This window comes from Panthera pardus, unplaced genomic scaffold (assembly GCF_024362965.1).
Source record: "Panthera pardus isolate Hobbes unplaced genomic scaffold, ASM2436296v1 HiC_scaffold_6, whole genome shotgun sequence".
Lineage (NCBI taxonomy): Eukaryota > Metazoa > Chordata > Mammalia > Carnivora > Felidae > Panthera > Panthera pardus.
In genome coordinates, this window is record NW_026526991.1 from 136,386,503 (window position 1) to 136,406,427 (window position 19,925).

Consider the following 19,925-nt stretch of genomic DNA (forward strand, 5'->3'; position numbering starts at 1 on the left):
GGTGTAGGGGAGCTCAGTTTGGAGATTTTCCTCCGTGGGTGGCTCAGCTGGAGTGCAACTCAATGGATAAAGGGAAAGGAGGCGGCAGGAGAGGCCTGACACAGGGGTGGGGGGTGAGCCCAGCATCAGGTCTGCCCCATGGGCCCAACCTCCCACCCCCCACCTCCCCCGAGGCCTACACTTCCTTCGGCTTCATGCCCGCTCTGAGGTCTCGGCAGATGAGGGGAAAGGGGAATGGCTATGTTTGCGAAGACACGGGCGGAGATCAGCATTTACACCGTCTCTGTGCGACCAGGTGGCACCAGGAAGCTGGTCCTCCTCTGCCTCCTGGAGCCTGGAACGGCAGCTTGGACTCCCTGCAGAGTCAGGGTGTGAGCAGCATCCGACCCCCAGACTTGACAGGGTGGAGGGCCCGCGAGGGGGGCGCTGGGCGGGTGCCGCTTCCATACAGGAAGGGAGATGGAACATTCAAGACGTGCAGGGCTGGGCGGGGCTCTGCGTGCTGAGCCCCGCCCACCGCAACACTTTTCCAAGGTGGGATGGGAAGTGAAAAATTATGGCATCTATCTATCTATCTATCTATCTATCTTATCTATCTATCATCTACCCATCATCTATTATCTATTTGTCTGTCCATCTATCTATCATAACTGGAGGAAGAAATTTCAAATGCATCATCGGGAAAATGCAATGTAGCTTGAGGAAACAAACACACAAAAATGACCACGAACCCAAATATTTAGAACTGGTTTAGAACACCTCAATTGCACAAGGAGCTTATTTCACTGGAAATAACAGCCTGGAACACATGCGAGGAAGGGAAATGAGCCAGTATAAATGGCAGCATTTATGCGCCAGAAAAAAGAGAGTAACATGTAGAAGCAAAACTTCTGCTCTCTCTGACGGCGCACAGGACTAGTCAGGCTGAAGAATGCAGCTCACGTGCTGGGAGGGGCAGGGGGAGCATGAGGAGGGCTCTAGTGAGAAAATAGAAAGTTACTAACACCTTAGTAAGAGGGGTGAGCAGGGGTGGAGAGAAAGCTGTGCCCTCTTTTCAAGATGCTAGAAACTAGTCAGATATGCTTTTTTTTTTTTAATTATTAATGTTTATTTCTGAGAGAGAGAGAGACAGAGCGTGAGAGGGGCAGAGAGAGAGAGGCAGACACAGAATCCAAAGCAGGTTCCAGGCTCTGAGCTGTCAGCACAGAGCCCGACGCGGGGCTCGAACCCATGAACCGTGAGATCATGACCTGAGCCAAAGTGGGACGCCCAACTGACTGAGCCACCCAAGTCAGATATGCTTTTAAAAATGTGAAGAAAGCTCTTAGGGAAGGAGTTAAAGTCTAGAGATCTTTAAAAAACAAATCATTGTTTCCCCATGTTTAATGAGGGGCAGGGACATTAAAAACCACAGACGAGGGGGCGCCTGGGTGGCTCAGTCAGGTGAGCGTCTGGCTCTTGATTTCGGCTCAGGTCATGATCTTGAGGTTCATGAGTTCAATCCCCAAGTGAGTGTGGAGCCTACTTGGGATTCTCTCCCTCCCCGTCTCTCTGTCCCTCTGCCCCTCCCCCACTTGTTCTCTTTCTCAAAAAAAAAAAAAAAAAGAAAAGAGAAAAGAAAAGAAAAGAAAAGAAAAGAAAAGAAAAGAAAGGAAAAGAAAAGAAAAAGGAAAAGAACAATCACAGATGAAGACTGGATTAAAAGTAGGGGAGTTAAAGCCCCAGCGAAGGGATGGGTGTAGCCGGAGATGAGGTTACCGAGGGAGAGAGAAAGTCAAGTGAGAATCAGGGCAGCTTGTCCCAGAATGTTCCAGAAGATAGGAGGATAATGGCGGACCTGGGCAAATACAGGCTAGAGGAGGTGATGCCGCGGGCTTACCACGAATGATGGCTCCTCGAGAAACCGTTTCCAAGGATTTCATGGAAGCGCACGAGGACCGTCTTCGCCCCAAGCACATTTGCCAACTTATCCAATTTAAAAGGCGAAACTGACCCCACTCAGGTCCATGTGCTGTGAAGCCAGGCCGTGGTGAGGGGCGGGGCGCCCGCCGAAGCGCCACCTCCTTCTGGCGCATTCCGTGGCTTCACCTGCCTTGCCCTTCTCCCCCCAGGGGGTGGCCAGCTGTCCCCGGCTCCGCAACTTGCCTGAGCTGTGTGTGGCGGTCCTCGGTGGCGTGGGAAGGACAGCTGAAGTCCGCAGACACTGGGAGCCCAGTGGCTCCTCCGCGAACGAGTTCCGTGCCTTCTCTAAGCCTCCCTTGCTGCATCTGTAAGATGGGAATACACTGCTGAGTGAGGACAGGATGAGGTCACCCATCGCAGCCCTTAGCGCGGCGCAGGGCACACAGAAGGCCACGTCACCCCGCTCTGACCCGCTGTAAGCCACTGCCCTCCGTCTCTGCCAAGTCAGTGCTCCCAGGACAGGCACAGAGGAGACGGAGTCCCCATCCTCAGTTTCCTTAGGGCCACGATTCTGCAGCCACTGACAGTGCCCTGGGTCCTGTCTGCTGGGACCACAGAGGTTTCTCTCGCCCCTGGTCCCCGGTCACATCCAAGAATCACCAGCCTCTTCCTCTCACCTTCTGTGTCAAAAACAGCCTCCTGGGTTAGGCCCCGGATCGGGAGGTCGCAAACACGAAGGCCTCCTCGTGATTCACCTGTGGGTGGTCGGCTGGCCCGGGCACGTCAGCTCCTGGGGAGGAAGGGCAGGGTAGAGGGGCTGACCGCTCACCTGTGTGTGCTGTCGTGCCCAGCAGACCTGTGGACCGGCCTGCGAGGCCTGAGGGTCAGGCCTCATTCACTCCTCTCACACCAGACAACCCTGAAGCTCAGACAGTGGCAGCTGCTTCTCGGGCCCGGCGGGACGGCCACAGGGCCACCGAGACACGTCGCGTGAGGCCTTGCAGCCATCTTTCCTGGGACCTAGTGCCCGACCTCCCCGCCCAGCTCCTTTCTCTCTCCCCTGGCGGCCGGAGCCATCCAACTGTCGCAAACAGAAAAAGCCGGGTGGCAGGGGCTCTGGGGGCTGCAGGCCACAGGCCTCAGTCTTGCCGGTAGGGATGGGATCCCGTGGCCACTGCTTTGGGAGCACTGTGACCTAACTCACCCTTTCTGAGCAGCGCATCGGGACGCGTGGGTGTGCCCCAGTCACTCCTCTGGTCTGCTCCCTCCCCGACTTCTTGCCGGATGGGGAGAACAGCAGTGCCCCGAGCAGAGGTCAGAGGGGAGGGGGTGAGGCAGCTGTGCCCACGTGGAAACGAGCACCTGCTCTGAGCTGCTGTTCAGGCAACGGCGGTCCTGACGCTTTAGGATCTCGCCCTGAGGTCAGAGATACAGTAGAAGCCCCGGGCGCCCCCTCAGAGCAATTGATTTATTACCAGTTTTAAATTAAAGTTGCTAGGGGCGTCTGGATGGCTCAGTCGTCTGAGTGTCGGACTTCGGCTCAGGCCATGATCTCATGGTGGGTGAGTTGGAGCCCTGCGTCGGGCTCTGCGCTGACAGCATAGAGCCTGCTTGGGGTTCTCCCTCTCTCTCTCTCTCTCTCTCCCTCCCCCCTCCCCCGTTCTTTGTGTCTCTACATGAATGAGTGAATAAATAAACTAAAAAAAAAATTCAAAATTAATTAATTAATAAAGTTGCTGCTTTACAAGTTTGGTTAACTTTTTTTTCCCCCTGGCAAACTTTGGCTCTGCCTTAAGTTATGTCAGTAATCGCTGTGAAACGAAGCCTGGGACCCACAGAAATATAACAGTTGACTACAGACAGGAGGTGGGACTGGCCAGCCAGAGGAATTACAGCAAGTCCAGACAAACTAGCGCCTGGCCCACGCACCTGCTCACGTCCCTGTGGGCAGTGGCACACGATGACAAGACCATCTCTAACTATGGGAAGCACGGTCCTCCTCCCTTGTTCCGAGCGATGGGAAATGCAACATATGACTCGCCTTGGAAAGGTTCCCACCACAGTTAAAATGCTCGGTGTTTGAAAGCCTCCATTTCAGGACTCCGGAAACATACCGTACTCAAAGCCCTTCTTGCAGAAAGTGCCGGGTAGCTAGAGTGCCATTGTCACTGGGGCTGCATACGTGTGCGGACAGCGCATGCAGAGAGATCTGCGTCCTGCCAAGCTCCCGGGTGTGTCATTGACCAAGAGGAGGGGGAAGGACGGCCCTTGCCAGGTGCCCGGCAAGTCTAGGCAAACTGTGGGTACCGACTACCCACAGCCCCTGCCAGGTTGCTGTGTTGAACGCAGGGCAGACACAGACCCTGCTCTTTTTTTTTTTTTTTTTTTAATGTTTATTTATTTTTGAGAGAGAGAGACAGAGTGTGAGCAGGGGAGGGGCAGAGAGAGGGAGACACAGAATCCGAAGCAGGCTCCAGGCTCTGAGCTGTCAGCACAAAGCCTGACGTGGGGCTCAAACCCATGAACCGTGAGATCGTGACGTGACCATTTTCCTGTCCAATGGAAGTTCACTCGATGCCCGGAGCACCTGCTCTGCGGCGCTAGGAGCGGAAGCAGGGAGCAAGAGGAGACGCGGTCCCCAGCATCAGTGGGGTCAGGTGTTTAACTCGGCCCGAGACCATCGGAGAACTTAGAATAGCCACCCGCTCCGCTTCAGGGACGTTTGTCCTTGGACCTGCGAGAAGGTGCCTGGAGGAAAACGAGCCCGAAGCTGCCCCAGGCGGAGGGCTGGCTCTGGGCCCACGGGGGAGGGGGTGACAGCAATGGCCCGCACTCTCAGCCCTGATAAGGCAGGTGTGTGTTATCTCCTCTGTGGTGAAGTCACCTGCCCCAGGCTGCACCACCTGTGACTGGACGACACCCACAGCTTCCTGGTTCCAAGGCCAGGGATGGAAACACCCGCTGCGCTGCTCTGTGGGGGAATGTGACTTGTGTTTAGGGTTGGGGACACAGCAGGGACTCGGCTGGGGGGGGGGGCACATTCGGTGAAGGCAGCACATGGCTCACAGTGGTGGCCCGATGGAGGGCGGGCTCCAGGAGCAACATGTGCAGATGTGCTCACGTGGGCACAGGGTGATCCCCACGCAGGAGTTGCAGGCAGGGTGTGGGGGTGCTAAGTGGGGGAGGGACACGTGGGTTCCAGCAAGTCAGAGGAGCCAGGTCCTAAACCGGTCTTACTCGTTTGTCACCAGACCCGGCCCACAGAGCCCACAGAGTGTGTTCTGTCCCTGGGGTAGCCAGGCTGGCTGCAGCCATCAGTCTGAAGGCCTGGAAGGAGGACAGCCAGACCACACCCCTGTGCCCAACACCCACACTCATACACACACACACACACTCACAGAGGGGTGTCCCCCAGAGGGGGATCCCCCTCCCCTGGGCCGCGGGGGCCTGTTGCCCATAGGGACGCCCTCGGGGACTCCAGAACCTCAGCCACTATCACTGGGGGAAGTCCCAACATCCCCGGCAGCAGGGCCAGGAGGTAAACTGAGAGGGGCAGGAGAGGGAATGAGTCTGGGTGGGAGAGCTGACCTCCAACCGGCGACGGCCACGGGCCCGAGGTTTTGTCCAGGAACCCCTGGGTCTCTGTGCTGACGGACCACATCCTCTCCGCCTCTCTGTTGTGCTTGGTCCCAGGGGCTCCTTCTCAGCAGACGTAGGTCCTCCACTCAGGCAGGCAGCCTCTCTTGTCTCCCTCACACCCAGTGGGGGTGGGGGCGGCAGGGAATGGGAGGCCACGCGGGCTGACGTGGAGGTCTTCTCACTTGTCTTCCTGTGCACGCTTCGTATGTGCCCCGGGGCTCCGCGGTGGGGCCTGCAGCAGGTGCCAGCCTCCCAGCCTCAGGCTCATTCCCGGATGGACGCCCTCGTCCCATCACACTGGGAACCCGGCAAGAGGTGCGGCCCCGAAAGGAGACACCCATGGATGTGAGGCATCGCTAGTTCCTTCTTGCTCCTTCCAAAGAGCTGGGCCGGGATCTGGAGGAAGAAAGGGGCCGGACCAAGCCGGATGAGGCTTTGGCGACACGTGCCGCGTTCCCCCCCTTTTCCCAGCACTGAGTTCAGCTGTCGGACAGTCTGTGGAGTTGGTCACTGGGGAGCAGCGATCCCTGATGCCGGTCCCATGAGGCTGACCGACCGCTCACCTGCTTAGGCAGGAGGCCGAGGGGAAGGGGTAAAGGAGTGACTTCCATATGGATTCCTGCTCCGAGAAGAGAAGACACCGCGTTAGAGAGGAAGCGGGGTCCAAAATGGCAGGCCAGGGGTGGGGAGGGACTTACCGGAAGGGCGGCTCTCTCCTCAATTTCTGGGTGGCCTTGGGCATTGGACTCTATCACCTGAGACTCCATCTGTGCATGGGCGCAGTGAGCGACAACGAATAATTATCACCTTCCGGTCCCATGAGGTCACTCACTAGACGGTCTTTCTAAATACAAGCGTCTGTCTGCACGGTGTAGAGCTGTGTGGTGAAGGCTGATGTCCAAAAGCTGACTAATGTCAGAATCTGGGACTGCGTGACGTGACTCTACCCTCCCGGCAGGCGAGTTTATCAGTGCTATCAGAAGGGTGTAACGACAAAATTGAGAGAGAGGTCCTCCTTCTCTTGCGTGTCGGTTCACATCAAACACAAACCAGCTTTGCTACCGAAGATGGGGTTCATCATAGAATAATTACACTTCCTGATGATCAAAGATACTTTGATCTTTGATCCTAAGCGCCCCGATCATAGACGGTGGACGTATTATCCTATTTTGTAGATGTAGATACCGAGACCCAAGTTAAGTTCCCAAATCAGCAAGGGAGCCAGAACCAAGAGCTTCATCTCCTGATAGCGTCTGAAAAGCTCCTCCCTCGTTACGACGCATCATTGAATACCAAGGGGGAAATAAGAAAATGTTAACCATCTTGGATTTTTAATCACAAGCCCTGCTAATCAGGTAAGAAGAAAATAAAATGTAAACTGTAGATTTATATCTTCAAATATTCTTAAAAGCTTATCCTTGTTGTCAGGAGCCCCGCCCGTCCCTTGTCACTTCTGACATGTGGTAGCTTCCTGTGCCAGTGCCCCAGGGGGACCACATTCTCCACCCAATACTGGTTGTGGGTTTCACTGAGAAACTGATTGCTCAATATTTATCGAGGTCTCTGTACTATTCCAGCACGAAGATGAAACAGCAATTCTTCCTCAAGACGTCTTTATAATGTTTATTTATTTTTGAGAGAGAGAGACAGACCATGAGCGGGGAGGGGCAGAGAGAGAGGGAGACCCAGAATCCAAAGCAAGTTCCAGGCTCCGAGCTGTCAGCACAGAGCCCGACGTGCGGCTCGAACCCACAGACCGTGAGATCGTGACCTGAGCTGAAGCCGGACGCTCAACCGACGGAGCCGCCCAGGCACCCCCCTCAAGACGTCTTTATGCAAGGAGTTGGACAACTGGAACCTTCCCTTTATGTGTCTCTCCACATCTGGGTCCCTGGCTCGGGGTGCGCTGTGCCGTGCCCAGGGACGCGTCTGCCCGGCTGCCCTCTGGGGAGGAGAGACGCCGCGGTCTGTCTGATGGGCTGAACCGGAGACGGCTGGGGTGTATACAGTTTCTCAGGAGAGGGAAGGAGTTGGTGGGTCACACACGAAGGCACAGGCGGGTGAGGATCTGGGAGTCTGTAGGGACCAAGAGGACATTTGCTTGAGAAAGACACCGCGGAGACTCTGGTGCAAATGTCCCCTTGAGGGCCTTGGGCGTCACTTGCTAGGGACCCGGGGAGAGTCCCCAAGGGCTGAGCTCTTGGTCTAAAATCTGCTACTCAGAGCAGTGGGCAGAGATGACATCCTTCCAGAAGACAGAGGAGACTGTGGACCGGGGAAGTTTCCAGACTGGGTTTTGTGCTTAGGGCTGACCCTTAGTAAACCCTCGAGCTAGGCCACGTTCACAGTCTTGGCCACCCCTTTCCACACCCCTCTGTCCCTAGCGTCTGCAGGGGCCAGCCCGCTCTGGATCCCGTGCTGCACGGCGAGGCTCTCTGGCGGGACACCCGTGAATGGAGCAGACCCCCCATTCCTCCCCCGTGTCCTCATAGAGAAGCTTGAACCTAACAGTGGAATGGGATCAGAGGAATCACGGGGCCGGAGGAGAGGTATTCCGGGGGGAACAGGAAGACCTTTCCTCACCCCCGAAATCACACTTGGGACAACCACGTGATAGACAGTTGGCACACATGCATCACGCTCTGCACGCACGCGGGCCTCTTGCTGTCTTGAAGCTGCGGGCACCTAGGCGCATCTTCCGTGGCCTGGGAACTTTATGATGCCCAGGGCTCCGCCCTGGTAGAATTCCACTGGCTTCTGCCACCCATCTGCCTCCACCAGGACGTCCTGTTAGGCCAGAGCTGACAACAGTTCCAAGAAGAGAATAGAAATGCCAGACAGTCCCCCACTCCTCCGGGACCTGCTGTGTCCACCGAGGGAGGCTCCCCTTCCCTCCCCAGCCATGGTCTCTGTGAGAATCAGCTGGGTGAGAAGCTTCTAGAGTGGCAGGTCTGCCATCGGGGCTAGCAGAGGCTGGCTGGCCTCCAACGGCCCCCATGCTGGTTCCCTCCAGGCTTTCCTGGGCGGGCCCTGCGCTCCAAATTCCGGCCTTTCTGGTTTGCAGCTGGTGCGTCCCTCCCTGGGAGGAGGATTTCGCCCAAGGACATGGGGAGGGCGGAGAGCCTTCCTCCTCCCTTTGCTCCGAATGCAGAAAAGGAGGGGGGTTCCATCCCATGGCAAGACTGCCACGGGAGCTCTGCCCTCACACAGACACAGCCTCCCGTCCCAGCCGCCGGTCCCCGTCTCCGACGTGAGCCCTTTGAGCCAAGTGGCAGCCGGCTCGGAAGCTCTGTGACAGGTGTACGTGACATGGCGGAGCAGCTGTCTGAAGAACAGGTGGCCGAGTTCAAGGGGGCCTTCTCCAGGTTTGACAAGGACGGGGATGGAAAGATCAACGTCCAGGAGCTGGGAGCCGTGATGCAGGCCCTGGGCGAGAACCCGTCGGAAGCCGAGCTGAAGCAGCTCATCGCCCGGGTGGACACCGATGGCGACGGCCACATCAGCTTCGACGAGTTCCTGGCAGAGATGGCCAAGATCATGAAGTCCTCGGGCAGCGAGGCGGAGATGCGGGAAGTCTTCCGTGCCTTCGACCTGGACGGCGACGGCCACATCAGCGTCAACGAGCTCAAGCAGGCCATGGCCAAGCTGGGCGAGAATCCTTCCCAGGAGGAGCTGGACGCCATGATCCAGGGCGCCGACGTGGACCAGGACGGGCAGGTGAACTACGAGGAGTTCGTGCGCATCCTCTCTCAGAAGTGAGGCCCGGCCCGGGGCCCATCTCCTGCCTGATTCTGGTCTTCGTGGCTTCTCGGGGCCCCCGCTTCCGTGGCACAGATGTAAAGGGGAAGTCTGGGTGGGGGGTGGGAAATTACCTACTGGAGGGAGGGCCTGGGTTCTGCCCCGTCTGCCCGGTGAGACCTCGGAGCAGCTCCTGTAGAGAAACGGGGAGGCCCCCTGCCTCACTGGGCTGCGGTGAGGGACCCCAGAGCAATGTGATGGCTGACATAAAAGCAATTGGACTCCGAGAGCGGTGCTTGCACATCTGGTTGGAAACTGGAAAATCGAAGGCCCCGAGCGGTGGCATCTGGGGTTCTTCTGCGCCTCTACGCCCTGCGCTCGGGCCTAGTGGGGGAGCAGACCTGGGTGGGCCAGATGGTCTGCCTTGGCCTCCCCTGCATGCCCCAGGAGGACATCAGGTGCGGGCAGCCGTGTAGGGCTGGGAGGGGACAGAAGAGGCACGTTTCTTTGGTTCAAGGGTCTGCCTGAGCTTCTGGGTCAGGACCGGAGGCCGGAGGCTGGAGCCCGGAGCCTGGGATGGAAACACTGTCTACACCACAAACCATAAAGTCATCACTCCTTGCATTTAGCCAACTGTTCTGTAGGCTCAAATAAAAAAAAAAAAAGAAGTGTGTGTGTATGTGTGTGTGTGTGTGTGTCCTACACGTGAGATGCAGGGTCTTACAGGTGAAAAAAACAAAGGTGGGGACACCGGGGGATCAGACCCACCTCATTCGAGGGGCCTCACGGGGCAGGACCAGAGGCTCCGGGCTGGACACTGTGTGTCGGGGGCAGCACCTGGGGTGGGGCCAGGGTCTGGCCGCGTCCTGGGGGTGGACGGCCAGGTCCTGGGGCGCCCGGCTCAGGGAGGAAGAGGTTTCCTGGCTGACGGCATCTCACTCTCCCGTGAGAAGCCGTCCTCCTCTGCCGTCCCCCAACCCCATTCGAACGGGGCTTCGTGGCCTTGCCGTGTGGTCCCCACACCCGGACCTGCTGGAGGCTGCCCGCCTCTGCTTGGAGTTCCCACGGCTCCCTCGTCCTGGTCCTCAGAGATGGCTCATTCAAGGGCACCCCGCACGTGAGGAAACAGGACCAGGGTGGCCTCAGAATGCAATCTGGGTGGGGCGCCTGGGTGGCTCAGTCGGATAAGCATCCAACTCTTGATCTCGGCTCAGGTCACGATCTCACGGTTCGTGAGTTCGAGCCTCACATCGGGCTCTGTGCTGACAGCCCGGATCCTGCTTGGAATTCTCTCTCCCCCTCTCTCTCTGCCCCTACCCTACTTGTGCTCTCTCTGTCTCAAAATAAATAAACTTAAAAAAATAAAATAAAATAAAAAAGAATGAAGTCGGGGGGCTGGCCAGCAGGGGTGTCAGGATCATGGGGGCTCAGGATTCGGGAAGCACATGATGTTTTCCGGCACTGTCTGCACACAGCCGCGCCGTTCTGGGCGTCATTCAACGGCGGGCTTCTCCTTTCTCCTCCGTGAAAAGAGGTTTTCTTTGGTTTTTGGTGACGACTGACTTTATCTTCTCTCAGCTGCAGCAGTTCTGTGGCTCTGGCTCAGGCAGGGGCGGGGGCGAGGGGGCTGGGAATTGGCCGAAGGGCTGGGGGCTCTGAGACAGGGAAAGAGTTTCAGGTCCCCCCCCCCCCCCCCAGGTTCTGAGGGAGGCGGGGGAGGGGCGGGTGGGTGGGGGGGAACAAGATGACAGAAGCTGGGATCTCCTGGAGGTAAAGATGTGGAGATAAGGAGGTGGGGCCAAGACAGCTGCCAGACCTGGTGTGGTCAGGGGTGGGGAGCCAGAGGTTCTCCCCGAGGTCAGGCTGGGTGTGCTTCCTTCCAGAAAGTCCCCGTCCCCTTAGACACATAGGTCACAGAAATCTGAGTTTCTAAATTAGTGACTCCTAAATACCAAGCTGGTCCGAGATGAAGTTTTCCAGGCTCTGTATGGAAACAAGAGAAATGAAGACCTTTTTTGACCAGCTTAAGTGTATCCAGTTTTTAACATTCTGAGAATATGCTCTTTCTGTATTTTCGGTGTTAAATGTCCTTTCTCCCACAAAGCCACTGTGATGGCAGATGATAGTTTTGTGGGATGTTTTTTTCATGTTCTTCCTCTGACAAACGAAAAGTCCTATCAGTGCCCCAAATTAATTTTGGTATTTCACTGTCCCATGGCCCCAAATGTCTGAGAGCCCACTGCCGGTGCGGGTGGAGTGTAAAATCTCTTTTCTTTTCTTTTTTTTAACATTTATTCATTTTTGAGAGACAGCATGAGCGGGAAAGGGGCAAAGAGAGAAGGAGACACAGAATCCGAAGAGGGCTCCAGGCTCCAAGCTGTCAGCACAGAGCCCGACGCGGGGCTTGAACCCACGAACTGTGAGATCACGACCTGAGCCGAAATCGAGAGTCGGACGCTTAACGGCCGGGGCCCCCCAGGCACCCGTGCTGTCGTGTTTCTCACGCTGGCTGTGGCTCCAGGGATGCTGGCTCTTCCCCTCCCCAGATCTCTGCACGTCTACGGTGCACGATACTGAACACAGAGCACACAGCCCTCAAAAGACCAGAGCTCGTAGAGGGGCAGCCCCGGGAGCTAGGAGAGGGGGCTGCTCCCTGGTGGGCTAGGTGCTCCTGAAAAGGGCTCGATGGGACCACGAGGCGGGAACAAAGCAGCGGGCACCCCTCTTTATGTGTTGCCCCAGGAGAGCAAGCGTGGAGAGTGAGGGTCTGGGAAAAGAAGGGACTCTTCAGGTCTCCGGTGAGGGACAGACCGCGGCCCCGACCTCAAGGGCCCCGGGGGCCGCCCCACCAGCAGTGTCTCATCTATCCCCCCACCCAGAGCTTCTTCCACCGGAGAAGAGACCCAGGCGGCCCCGAGGAGGACTGACCCCTGGGGGCTGGAGGGCTGGCGGAGAGGGTCAGCGGGGACCCACGGAGGGGAGCATCTTCTGGAAGCCGGCACTCTGGGTTTTAGGGACTTCCCGGTTGCACCTGACACAGAACCAACTTGAGCGTCGACTGCCAATCTCCCGAAAGATCTTTGAGGGTGGGGTCCTGTTACACCCCCGGGGTTCAGGCAGCAGCCCCGTCCCAGCCTAGAACTCCAGGGAGACCTGGAAGCAGGCAAGAAGCGTCCCGAGAGCCCACAGGGTTCTCAGTGACTTCAGGAAACTCAGTTCTCTGAAAGCCACTTCTGTGAAAATCCGTTTGCCAAGACTGGTTCCACAAATGGCCAACTTGCCGGTATTTCCCAATTTACTAAAAAAAAAAAAAAAAAAAAAAAAAAAAAAAAAAAAAAAAAAAAAAATTATTGGTAAAAACACTGTGAGGATGGCAGAGATTCATATGGGCTGAGATGGCTGACGGCTTTTTGAATATTTCTCTGGCGTTTCTCTCATCCAGTTTAAAGTCTTAGCTTTGTTCAGTGTTCTGGCTCGGGAAATTATTTGTCAGCTCACCTGAACCTCACACCACAATCTGATAAAGATGACCGTTCTCTGTTTTTTATTCTTGTTTTTTTATATACGTAAATTTTTTTAATAAAAATTTTTTGACGTTTATTTTTGAGAGAGAGAGGGAGACAGAGTGTGAGCAGGGGAGGGGCAGAGAGAGAGGGAGACACAGAATCGGAAGCAGGCTCCAGGCTCTGAGCCGTCAGCCCAGAGCCCGACGCGGGGCTCGAACTCACGAACTGCGAGATTGTGACCTGAGCTGAAGTCGGATGCTTAACCGACTGCGCCACCCAGGCGCCCCTAAATTAAGTCTCTTCTAATAGAATTTCAATACAGGCTGTTGCTTTAGGACTTCTGTTAACTCACGGATGTATTAACTGTCTCCATCAAGAGGATATTTTGTGTGTGTTTCAGGCAGTATTTGATACAGGCTCTCGGTGTCTGAAGCATGATTCATCCACAAAACTGACATTTAGCCGAGCAGAACTGAGCTAATAAGTCTACTGGAACCAGCTGGGGAGAGACAGCTTTGGTGAAAACAAAACTAATCTGAACTAAAGCAAAGTTTCCCTCAAATCCTTCAAGATCTTACTAATCAGTACATTGATTGCAGACAAATTATTCAACTTCTAGTCCAAACATATTTTAATTTCCATATACTAAATAATACATTTTTTTTTTTCACTGAATTGCCCCTGGATTTTTGAAAATCCTAGTTTATATCTGTTCTTGACAGGCCTTTCTTTTAAGGTCCCTATCAAATGCCTCCTCCTCCGGGAAGCTTTCCAGATAGGCAGATACACACCTTGGAGTGCATGAGTCTCTCCCTCTTTATACCATTCCCATCAAGGTGCATCGTGTATTACGAGGCCTTGTGAACGAGGCCTGGTCTCCTTCCTCAGAACCGCAAATAATAATATAAGACTCATCAACATTCACACGAGATTGCCAACTCCTTGAGCGCAGGACTCCAGGGCTCTGGCTGATCTAGTGTAAACCCTCCCCCCATCCGCACTAGATGCTGGGTGACCGAGTGGGCTCCTTCCCCCACGAGGCATCACCTCTACCCCTGAGAGATGCCCGCAGGAGTACAGGGGATCTCTGCAATGTGTGCTCAACAAGGAAAGACTGGAGACGTGCCTGAGAGAGAGGACACCTCGCTCATGCCCTGTCCCCCGCGAACCACAAGAACAGTGCGCGTAGATTTAAAACTCCAACCATCCTGTATTAGGCTGCCCCGGACGAACAGAACCGATGGGACGCACAGAGATACGTAAGAGGACACTTATTACAGGAACCGGCCCGGAAGTCCCGCCATCTGCCGTGTCATTCAGCCTGACTCTTAGGGTCTGAGGATCGAGGGGCTCGGGTATAAAATCTGAGTTTGAAAGCGAGAACGAGAAACGCCCACGTCTCAGGTGGGGAGAAGAGGCGTGTCCCAGCTCAAGAACAGAGATCGAATTCGCTCTTCCTCTGGCTTTTTGTTCCATCTGGGTCCTAGATGGACTGGGCGGTGCCCCCACCCCCACTGGGGAGAGCCACCTGCTGGACTCAGTCCCCCCATCAACCCCGCTCACACACACCCAGAAAGAATGTTTCATCAGCTATCTGGGTGTCCCTCGGTCCAGCCGGGTGGACGCTAAAACCTAACGGGCGCAAGTTCGCCTGCTCTCGGTGTAGAAATGTGGAGTTTCCAGGGCCTGTGAGTCACAGGACAGACGGGGACATCGATGCCATTGTACCAGTTTATAGGGTTTCGGATCAGTGCTCTTCACAGGGCACATCCCCTCCGCCACCCCGGCACAGGGCCTCCGTGGGCCAGATTCTCAGGAAAAATCTAGATAAGACATCGTGTCCCATTTCCTCCGTAAACCAGACCCGATTTGAGGGTCCACAGTATGGCTGCCATACCCCTCACTCACTGGGACTGCTCGGTGACCCTCTAGCCGGAGGGGAGCCGGCCTCTCCCAGCCTCGCACCCCGGAGTCAGGCCTGCCCCTGCCTCCCAGCCACCGCCCAGCCCGCACGCCAGCTCCCCTGCTCCTCCCGCCCTTCTCTCTGGCTTTACCGTATCTGGGAAAGGGCCCAGGCGCCCCATTCTGCAAGCTCCTTCTTGCCCATCTGCAGTTGTTTACCACCTCGGGGCACCCTCGCCTCTTCCCCGCTGCAGACCGTCCTCACGCCCAGGGCACTGGCACCCGATTTCTATCTCACCTCTACCGTTCCAGCCTGCGCCTGCCCTTCGCTGGGACCCAGTGATTCCTTTTATTTTATTTCATTTTTTTAATGTATTTGTTTGAGAGACAGAGAGAGAGACAGCGAGAGAGAGGGATGGGGGAGGGGCAGAGAGAGAGAGGGAGAGAGAGAGAAACCCAAGCAGGCTCCACGATGTCAGAGTGGAGCCCAACTTGAGGCTTGAACTCACAAACTGTGAGATCATGACCCGAGCGAAAATCGAGTCAGATGCCATCCAGGCGCCCCTGGAGCCCAGTGATTCCTGTCTCAGCCACACGACTGAAGCACCAGAGAGCTGCTGAGAAAGGCCATACGTGGGTCCCCTGATGTTCTGACCCCCAACTCGGTCCGGGGGCCCAGGCTTGACCACCTGTTTTGCGCTCTCAGGTGCTTGCGTGGCCAAGAATGAGAAGCCAAGGGTAAGGAGCACTGCCCCAGGGCGTCCCTGGAAACCATGACCCACACCCCCAGGTGCCCACACCCCCAACCCCTCCTTTGCTCCACGGGGCAGACGGGCACAGCCTGTGCACAGGAATCCCAGGAAGCAGGCACTGGTCGTCACGGGTTCCTGCGGTGGGAGGTGCTGGGGCACAAATCAGGTCTGAGTCACTCTGTTTGGGAACAAATGGTGCTCTGCTTGGTGACCTGCCAGCCCCAGGACCCACTCTGCCACCCGGAGACTCTGGTGCCGGGCACTTCCCCAACTCGGCTTTTTGCTGCCTTTCTGCCTACTTGACCTCTGACCCAGAGGGAAGTCAAATCTTGGGGAGGGGGCTGTCCGTGCTCTGGGGGGAGGCGTGCTCTCCCGCGTCCAGAGCCTCGTGGTCGTGACAGCACGGTGGAGACGGCGGTGGCGGTGGGGACACCCATCCTGGAGCACCACCTTATCGCGGGTCTGTGAGGACACGGAGGGAAATGTCGCACCAGCCTCTGCCCTCTGAGGGGGACGAGAGGTGGGCAGAAACAACCATATGCAAAGACAGTGGGAGGCAGGTGTGTCGTCGATGGATTCCAGGGTCATGAGACACTGAGGGGTGGCTTCGTGCTGGGTACTGGAGGTGGGGAAACCTCCAACAGGTGAGAAAGCGTTCTTGGCAGAGGCTCAAAGCATGATGGCGGGACGCGCCCTGCCTTTTGGGGCATCCCCACTCCCTGGGAGGCAGGGGAGACGCTGGAGGGGCCCCGTGACAGCTGGCCTCGACTCTCATGAGTTTGGAATTCTTTTCAAATCCCAGTGGAGGCAGTCACCAGCCCTGTGACCCTGGACAAGTCGGTTACGCTCTCTGCTAAGGCAGTGGTGCCCGGAACAGCTTGTTTTCGATAAGGAGTATCATCTGTGCGTTCTGAGTGCACCGTTTTTTCCCCAGAAGATCAAAGGGAGGTTTTAAATCAGAGGAGGTGCACGGTCCCATGTGTGCTCTGGGAAGGTTCTTTCGAGATGCTGGAGGAAGCAGAGCAGGGAGCCAGGGACCTGGAGGAGGAGGCCGCTTTGATGAGCTGAGCCGAGCTGATGGGGGGGGGGGGGGGCGGGTCAGGAGGGAGAAGTCATTGGCTCTCAGGGGGGGCCCCACCCGGTCCACTCCACCCAGGGGGTTACCCCTGTTCTTGTTGCGGTCGGAGGGCCGGCTACCGCTGGACACGAGTGGCCTCTTGCCACATCAGATGGGGAAAACACGTTCAGTTCTCAGAACCGCGGGGAGCCGGAGAGCCTGAGCCTCCGAGGGCAACAGGGCAGAGTGTGCGGCTCATAAGGCTCCCGGGGCCTGCCCGGTGCCCGATGGCCTGGTCCAGAAATGGAGGGAGGAGAGCTCCGAACGCCCTCCGGCCAGGACTGGGGGGGCCAAGAGGTAGAGGTGACCCCAGGGCTTCCTGTGCGACCCTCCCCCCCCCCCCACACCAAAGGGTCTTACCTCCATTCCAGCTGCTCAGGTGTGGGGAAAGGGACTTCCGGGCTACTTCAGCCACCTGCCCTAGGACACGAGGAGGGAGAGAGCACTCAAGGGGCCCGCTCTTGTGGGGACGGGTGTGGAAGAGGCTCGCTGAGTCCTTCCTCCTCCGCCTCTCCCTCTTCTGTCAACAAACACGTGCAGAGCAGGATTATTCCAGGCACCGGTGTTGGTGGTCAAGTGTGTGCCCACCCCACAGCACTGCCCATCAGGGACACTGGGGGCGCTGTCACCACACTGGCCTTGGGACTGATCCTGCCATGGGAACACGGGCCATCTCAGCAGGGCCACACAGCACCTGGCTGGCCTTGCCGACCACTGGGCAGCGGGCACTGTGGGCTCAGGGGAGAGCTCTGGGTTCACTGCACAGCACCCCCTTCCAGGCCCCTTCTCCGCCTGTCTCTTGGACCCCGGCTCTTTCTTCTTGGAAGCAGACCCAGGCCCTGGAGAAGGGCCCTCCACCACCCAGAATGCTTCCCTGCGGGGAGGGGGATGGGCTCCCCGAACTGCCACGCCATTCACTTTGCTGAAGGTCATTGAAATTCTGGAAGTTTTCTCTTTGAGAATGGACCTCCTTCCCAGTGCCACCATGGCGGGCGGGCCCCGCGCTGCTGAGCTGCCCCAGCAAGGAGCCAGGGTGGCACAGGAGGGCAGAGACGCGGGGCAGGGGGAGGCTTACCGAAAGGCGGCAGAGAAGGGGGTCTGCTGCTGCACTGGGGACTTCGCTTCAGCTGTTCTCGTCACTCAGATCTCAGCACGAATGTCAGCCCCTCACAGAGGCCACCTGACCTCTGGTCATGCCTCGTCGTCGGACCTGCTTCCGCTCTGCGGAGCGTCACTGTCTGATGTTGTCCTCGACCGTTTCCCCTCATCCCCCGCCCCCTCTACCAGGACGGGAGCTTCATGATGGCTGGAGTCTGTCTGTCCCGCTCCTTGTCGACAGCCCGGCAGTTGGGTTCCATTCTGTAGGACCCATGAGCATGCAGACGGCCGTCCTTTTCAGTTCCGGGCACCTCCCTTCTCAACGACGGGTGGAGACAAGCTGGGACCGGATCAGAGAAGAAGGATCCAGAAGAGCCCGCGGCGTTTGCCCCAGCGGGCTGCAGGGGGGTGTCCCTTGCTAGAGCAGGGGAGGCCTGAACCGAGCTCGCTGAGTACCTGAGGGACATCCTCAGACTCAGACCTGCTCCGTGGGGCCTCAGGGCTACAATTCGGGGCCCAGAGCGGAGGCTCCGCGGGACAGGGCTCCTCGAGTAGGGCCACGCGGGCTCCGCACTTGCTCGAGGTGCTGGTGCGGGTTCTGAGGCTGGGAAGACATTCGGGAGGGCCTCGTCCATCCTGCGGGGCTTGCTGGATGGACACTGACGATGCTGTCAGTTTTCTGACGTTCAACGAACGGTTCTCTGGTTTCCATCGCGGGGTCTGAAGATCCTTGTCTCACTGGAAATAATGAGCGTGCCCTCCCCCCTACCCAGAACTCTAACAACCTCTGTAGTCTCCTCCGGAAGGACACCTTGTAATGGTGGGGGCGGGGGCGGGGGGCATGTGAAGTGGGGCAGAGGCCGGAGTGAGCTCCCGGCCCTCAGGCCACCATGTTTGGGCTGACCGGTCACAGCAGGAGTGGGGGTGGGGAAACAATGTCAGCTACTCACAGAGGAGTAGAGAGAGGGGCGCACGGGCTCCCACGGGATCTTCAGTGCAGCTCGGTCATGCGCGTTCCGAGGGGCGCCCCACATCCACCGGGAAAAGCAGTTTCAGTTTGGTTGGTAAAAACACACTTTGGGAAGCAAGGGTCCCTGGTAAAAAGGGGTTCGGCTGGAGGCTCTTAAAAGCCCTGGAGCTGTGAGGTGGCTCTGGGAGAAGGGAGGCCCTGGGCGGAGGGCGGGGACGCGGGCCCACCGCAGGGCCAGGCGGGGTCTGCAGCCCAGCTCCACCTGCCAGTTTCCCGCGAGACGGGGCGGGGCGAGGGGTGGGGCTTCCTGCTTTCGGAAAGTGCTGGCGCCGCAATCAGCGTCCTCAGGTCCTCGCCTTCCCCGGGCAGGGGTGGGCTGGGACGGGCCGGGTGGTGCCGGCCGCGAGCGCCCAGCTCCGGAACCGGGACTCAGCTGCACTGTGGGGCTGCGTGCCCCTCGCAGGTCGGCGTGTGCCACTGGTGGCCAGGACAGGAGGCCCGGGAGGGACTGGGAGCCTCCAGGCAGAGGAGACCTGCCTTTAACAGACCGGACTCTGCCACCTCCGTGTTTTCCCTCCTTTTCCCCGCTCCAGCTGCTCAGGCCGACGTCACGAGTGGCCTCGGAGAGCTCAGCTTCTGAGTTCTAGAAGGAACAGGCAATACATCTGGGGAGGCTTCGTGCCGACGGTGTGTGGGGTGGCAGTGGCGGGGAAGGGAGTAGGCCGACCTTGGTGCTGACCTTGAGTTAGATCTTGGGCAGTCTCTTGGCCCTGGTTTTTCTGTTTGCAAACGAGGGCGTAGTGATGCCTCTTTCTCTGCAGATTTTTATCAAGTTGTTAGAGTCGAGGCCACGTTGGAGCCGCTCGCACACGGTGTGAGCCGTGGTGTGCACGTGCCTTCCCTCATGCTTCCGTGTCCCTGCCGGGGTTGGTCAGAGCCTGTGGGCCGTGGGCCCCAGACCTGCCTGGTGGACTTTTCTTTTGCTTGTACAGTTTTGGGAGGAGCCTGAACCGTCCACAGGGGGCTGCTCCACTTCCTTCTCTGGGTTTTCCATGAGGCACAAGGGGATTTCCTGTCAGGAACCACCGTGGTATCTCTCAGGGCCAGCGGGGAGAAATGGTGGAAACAGAGCCCGTTATCTCTCTCAAAACAATGCTGGTCCCTTGTTCTGCGGGCTGGCAAAAAAAAAAGAAAGTCTTTTCAGGCATGTACTTTTAGACCAGAGGATTGTGTTATGTACATGTGATTATCACAGGGGGTTATAAAAAACCGCTGGGAAGGAATGAGGGGCAGGGGGTAGG

At 57.4% G+C, this 19,925-nt stretch overlaps 1 protein-coding gene and 3 long non-coding RNA genes across 4 annotated transcripts in view; 2 read left to right on the plus strand and 2 right to left on the minus strand.

Moving 5' to 3' along the window:
* LOC128774971 (uncharacterized) overlaps positions 1 to 19,925 on the plus strand; it is a 256,264-nt gene that overhangs the window by 6,546 nt on the left and 229,793 nt on the right. The gene's annotated exons all lie outside the window — the stretch shown is intronic.
* LOC128774969 (uncharacterized) lies at positions 1,730 to 6,830 on the minus strand. The gene is made up of 3 exons (XR_008419552.1): positions 6,240 to 6,830; positions 5,491 to 6,160; positions 1,730 to 2,267 (listed from the first exon to the last, which is right to left on the minus strand). It is a non-coding gene; the product is annotated as an uncharacterized LOC128774969 (long non-coding RNA).
* On the plus strand, positions 8,632 to 9,566 carry LOC109273784 (calmodulin-like). The gene has a single exon (XM_019460890.2). It carries the CDS (start codon positions 8,647 to 8,649, stop codon positions 9,298 to 9,300), a length of 654 nt encoding a protein of 217 aa, XP_019316435.1. The 5' UTR covers positions 8,632 to 8,646; the 3' UTR covers positions 9,301 to 9,566.
* LOC109273785 (uncharacterized) lies at positions 13,637 to 18,886 on the minus strand. The gene is made up of 3 exons (XR_002083259.2): positions 17,632 to 18,886; positions 16,917 to 17,076; positions 13,637 to 16,477 (listed from the first exon to the last, which is right to left on the minus strand). It is a non-coding gene; the product is annotated as an uncharacterized LOC109273785 (long non-coding RNA).

Bases quoted from the DNA above. Each gene is read 5' to 3' on its own strand.
- LOC109273784 (XM_019460890.2), top strand. From the start codon at position 8,647: ATGGGGAGGGCGGAGAGCCTTCCTCCTCCCTTTGCTCCGAATGCAGAA.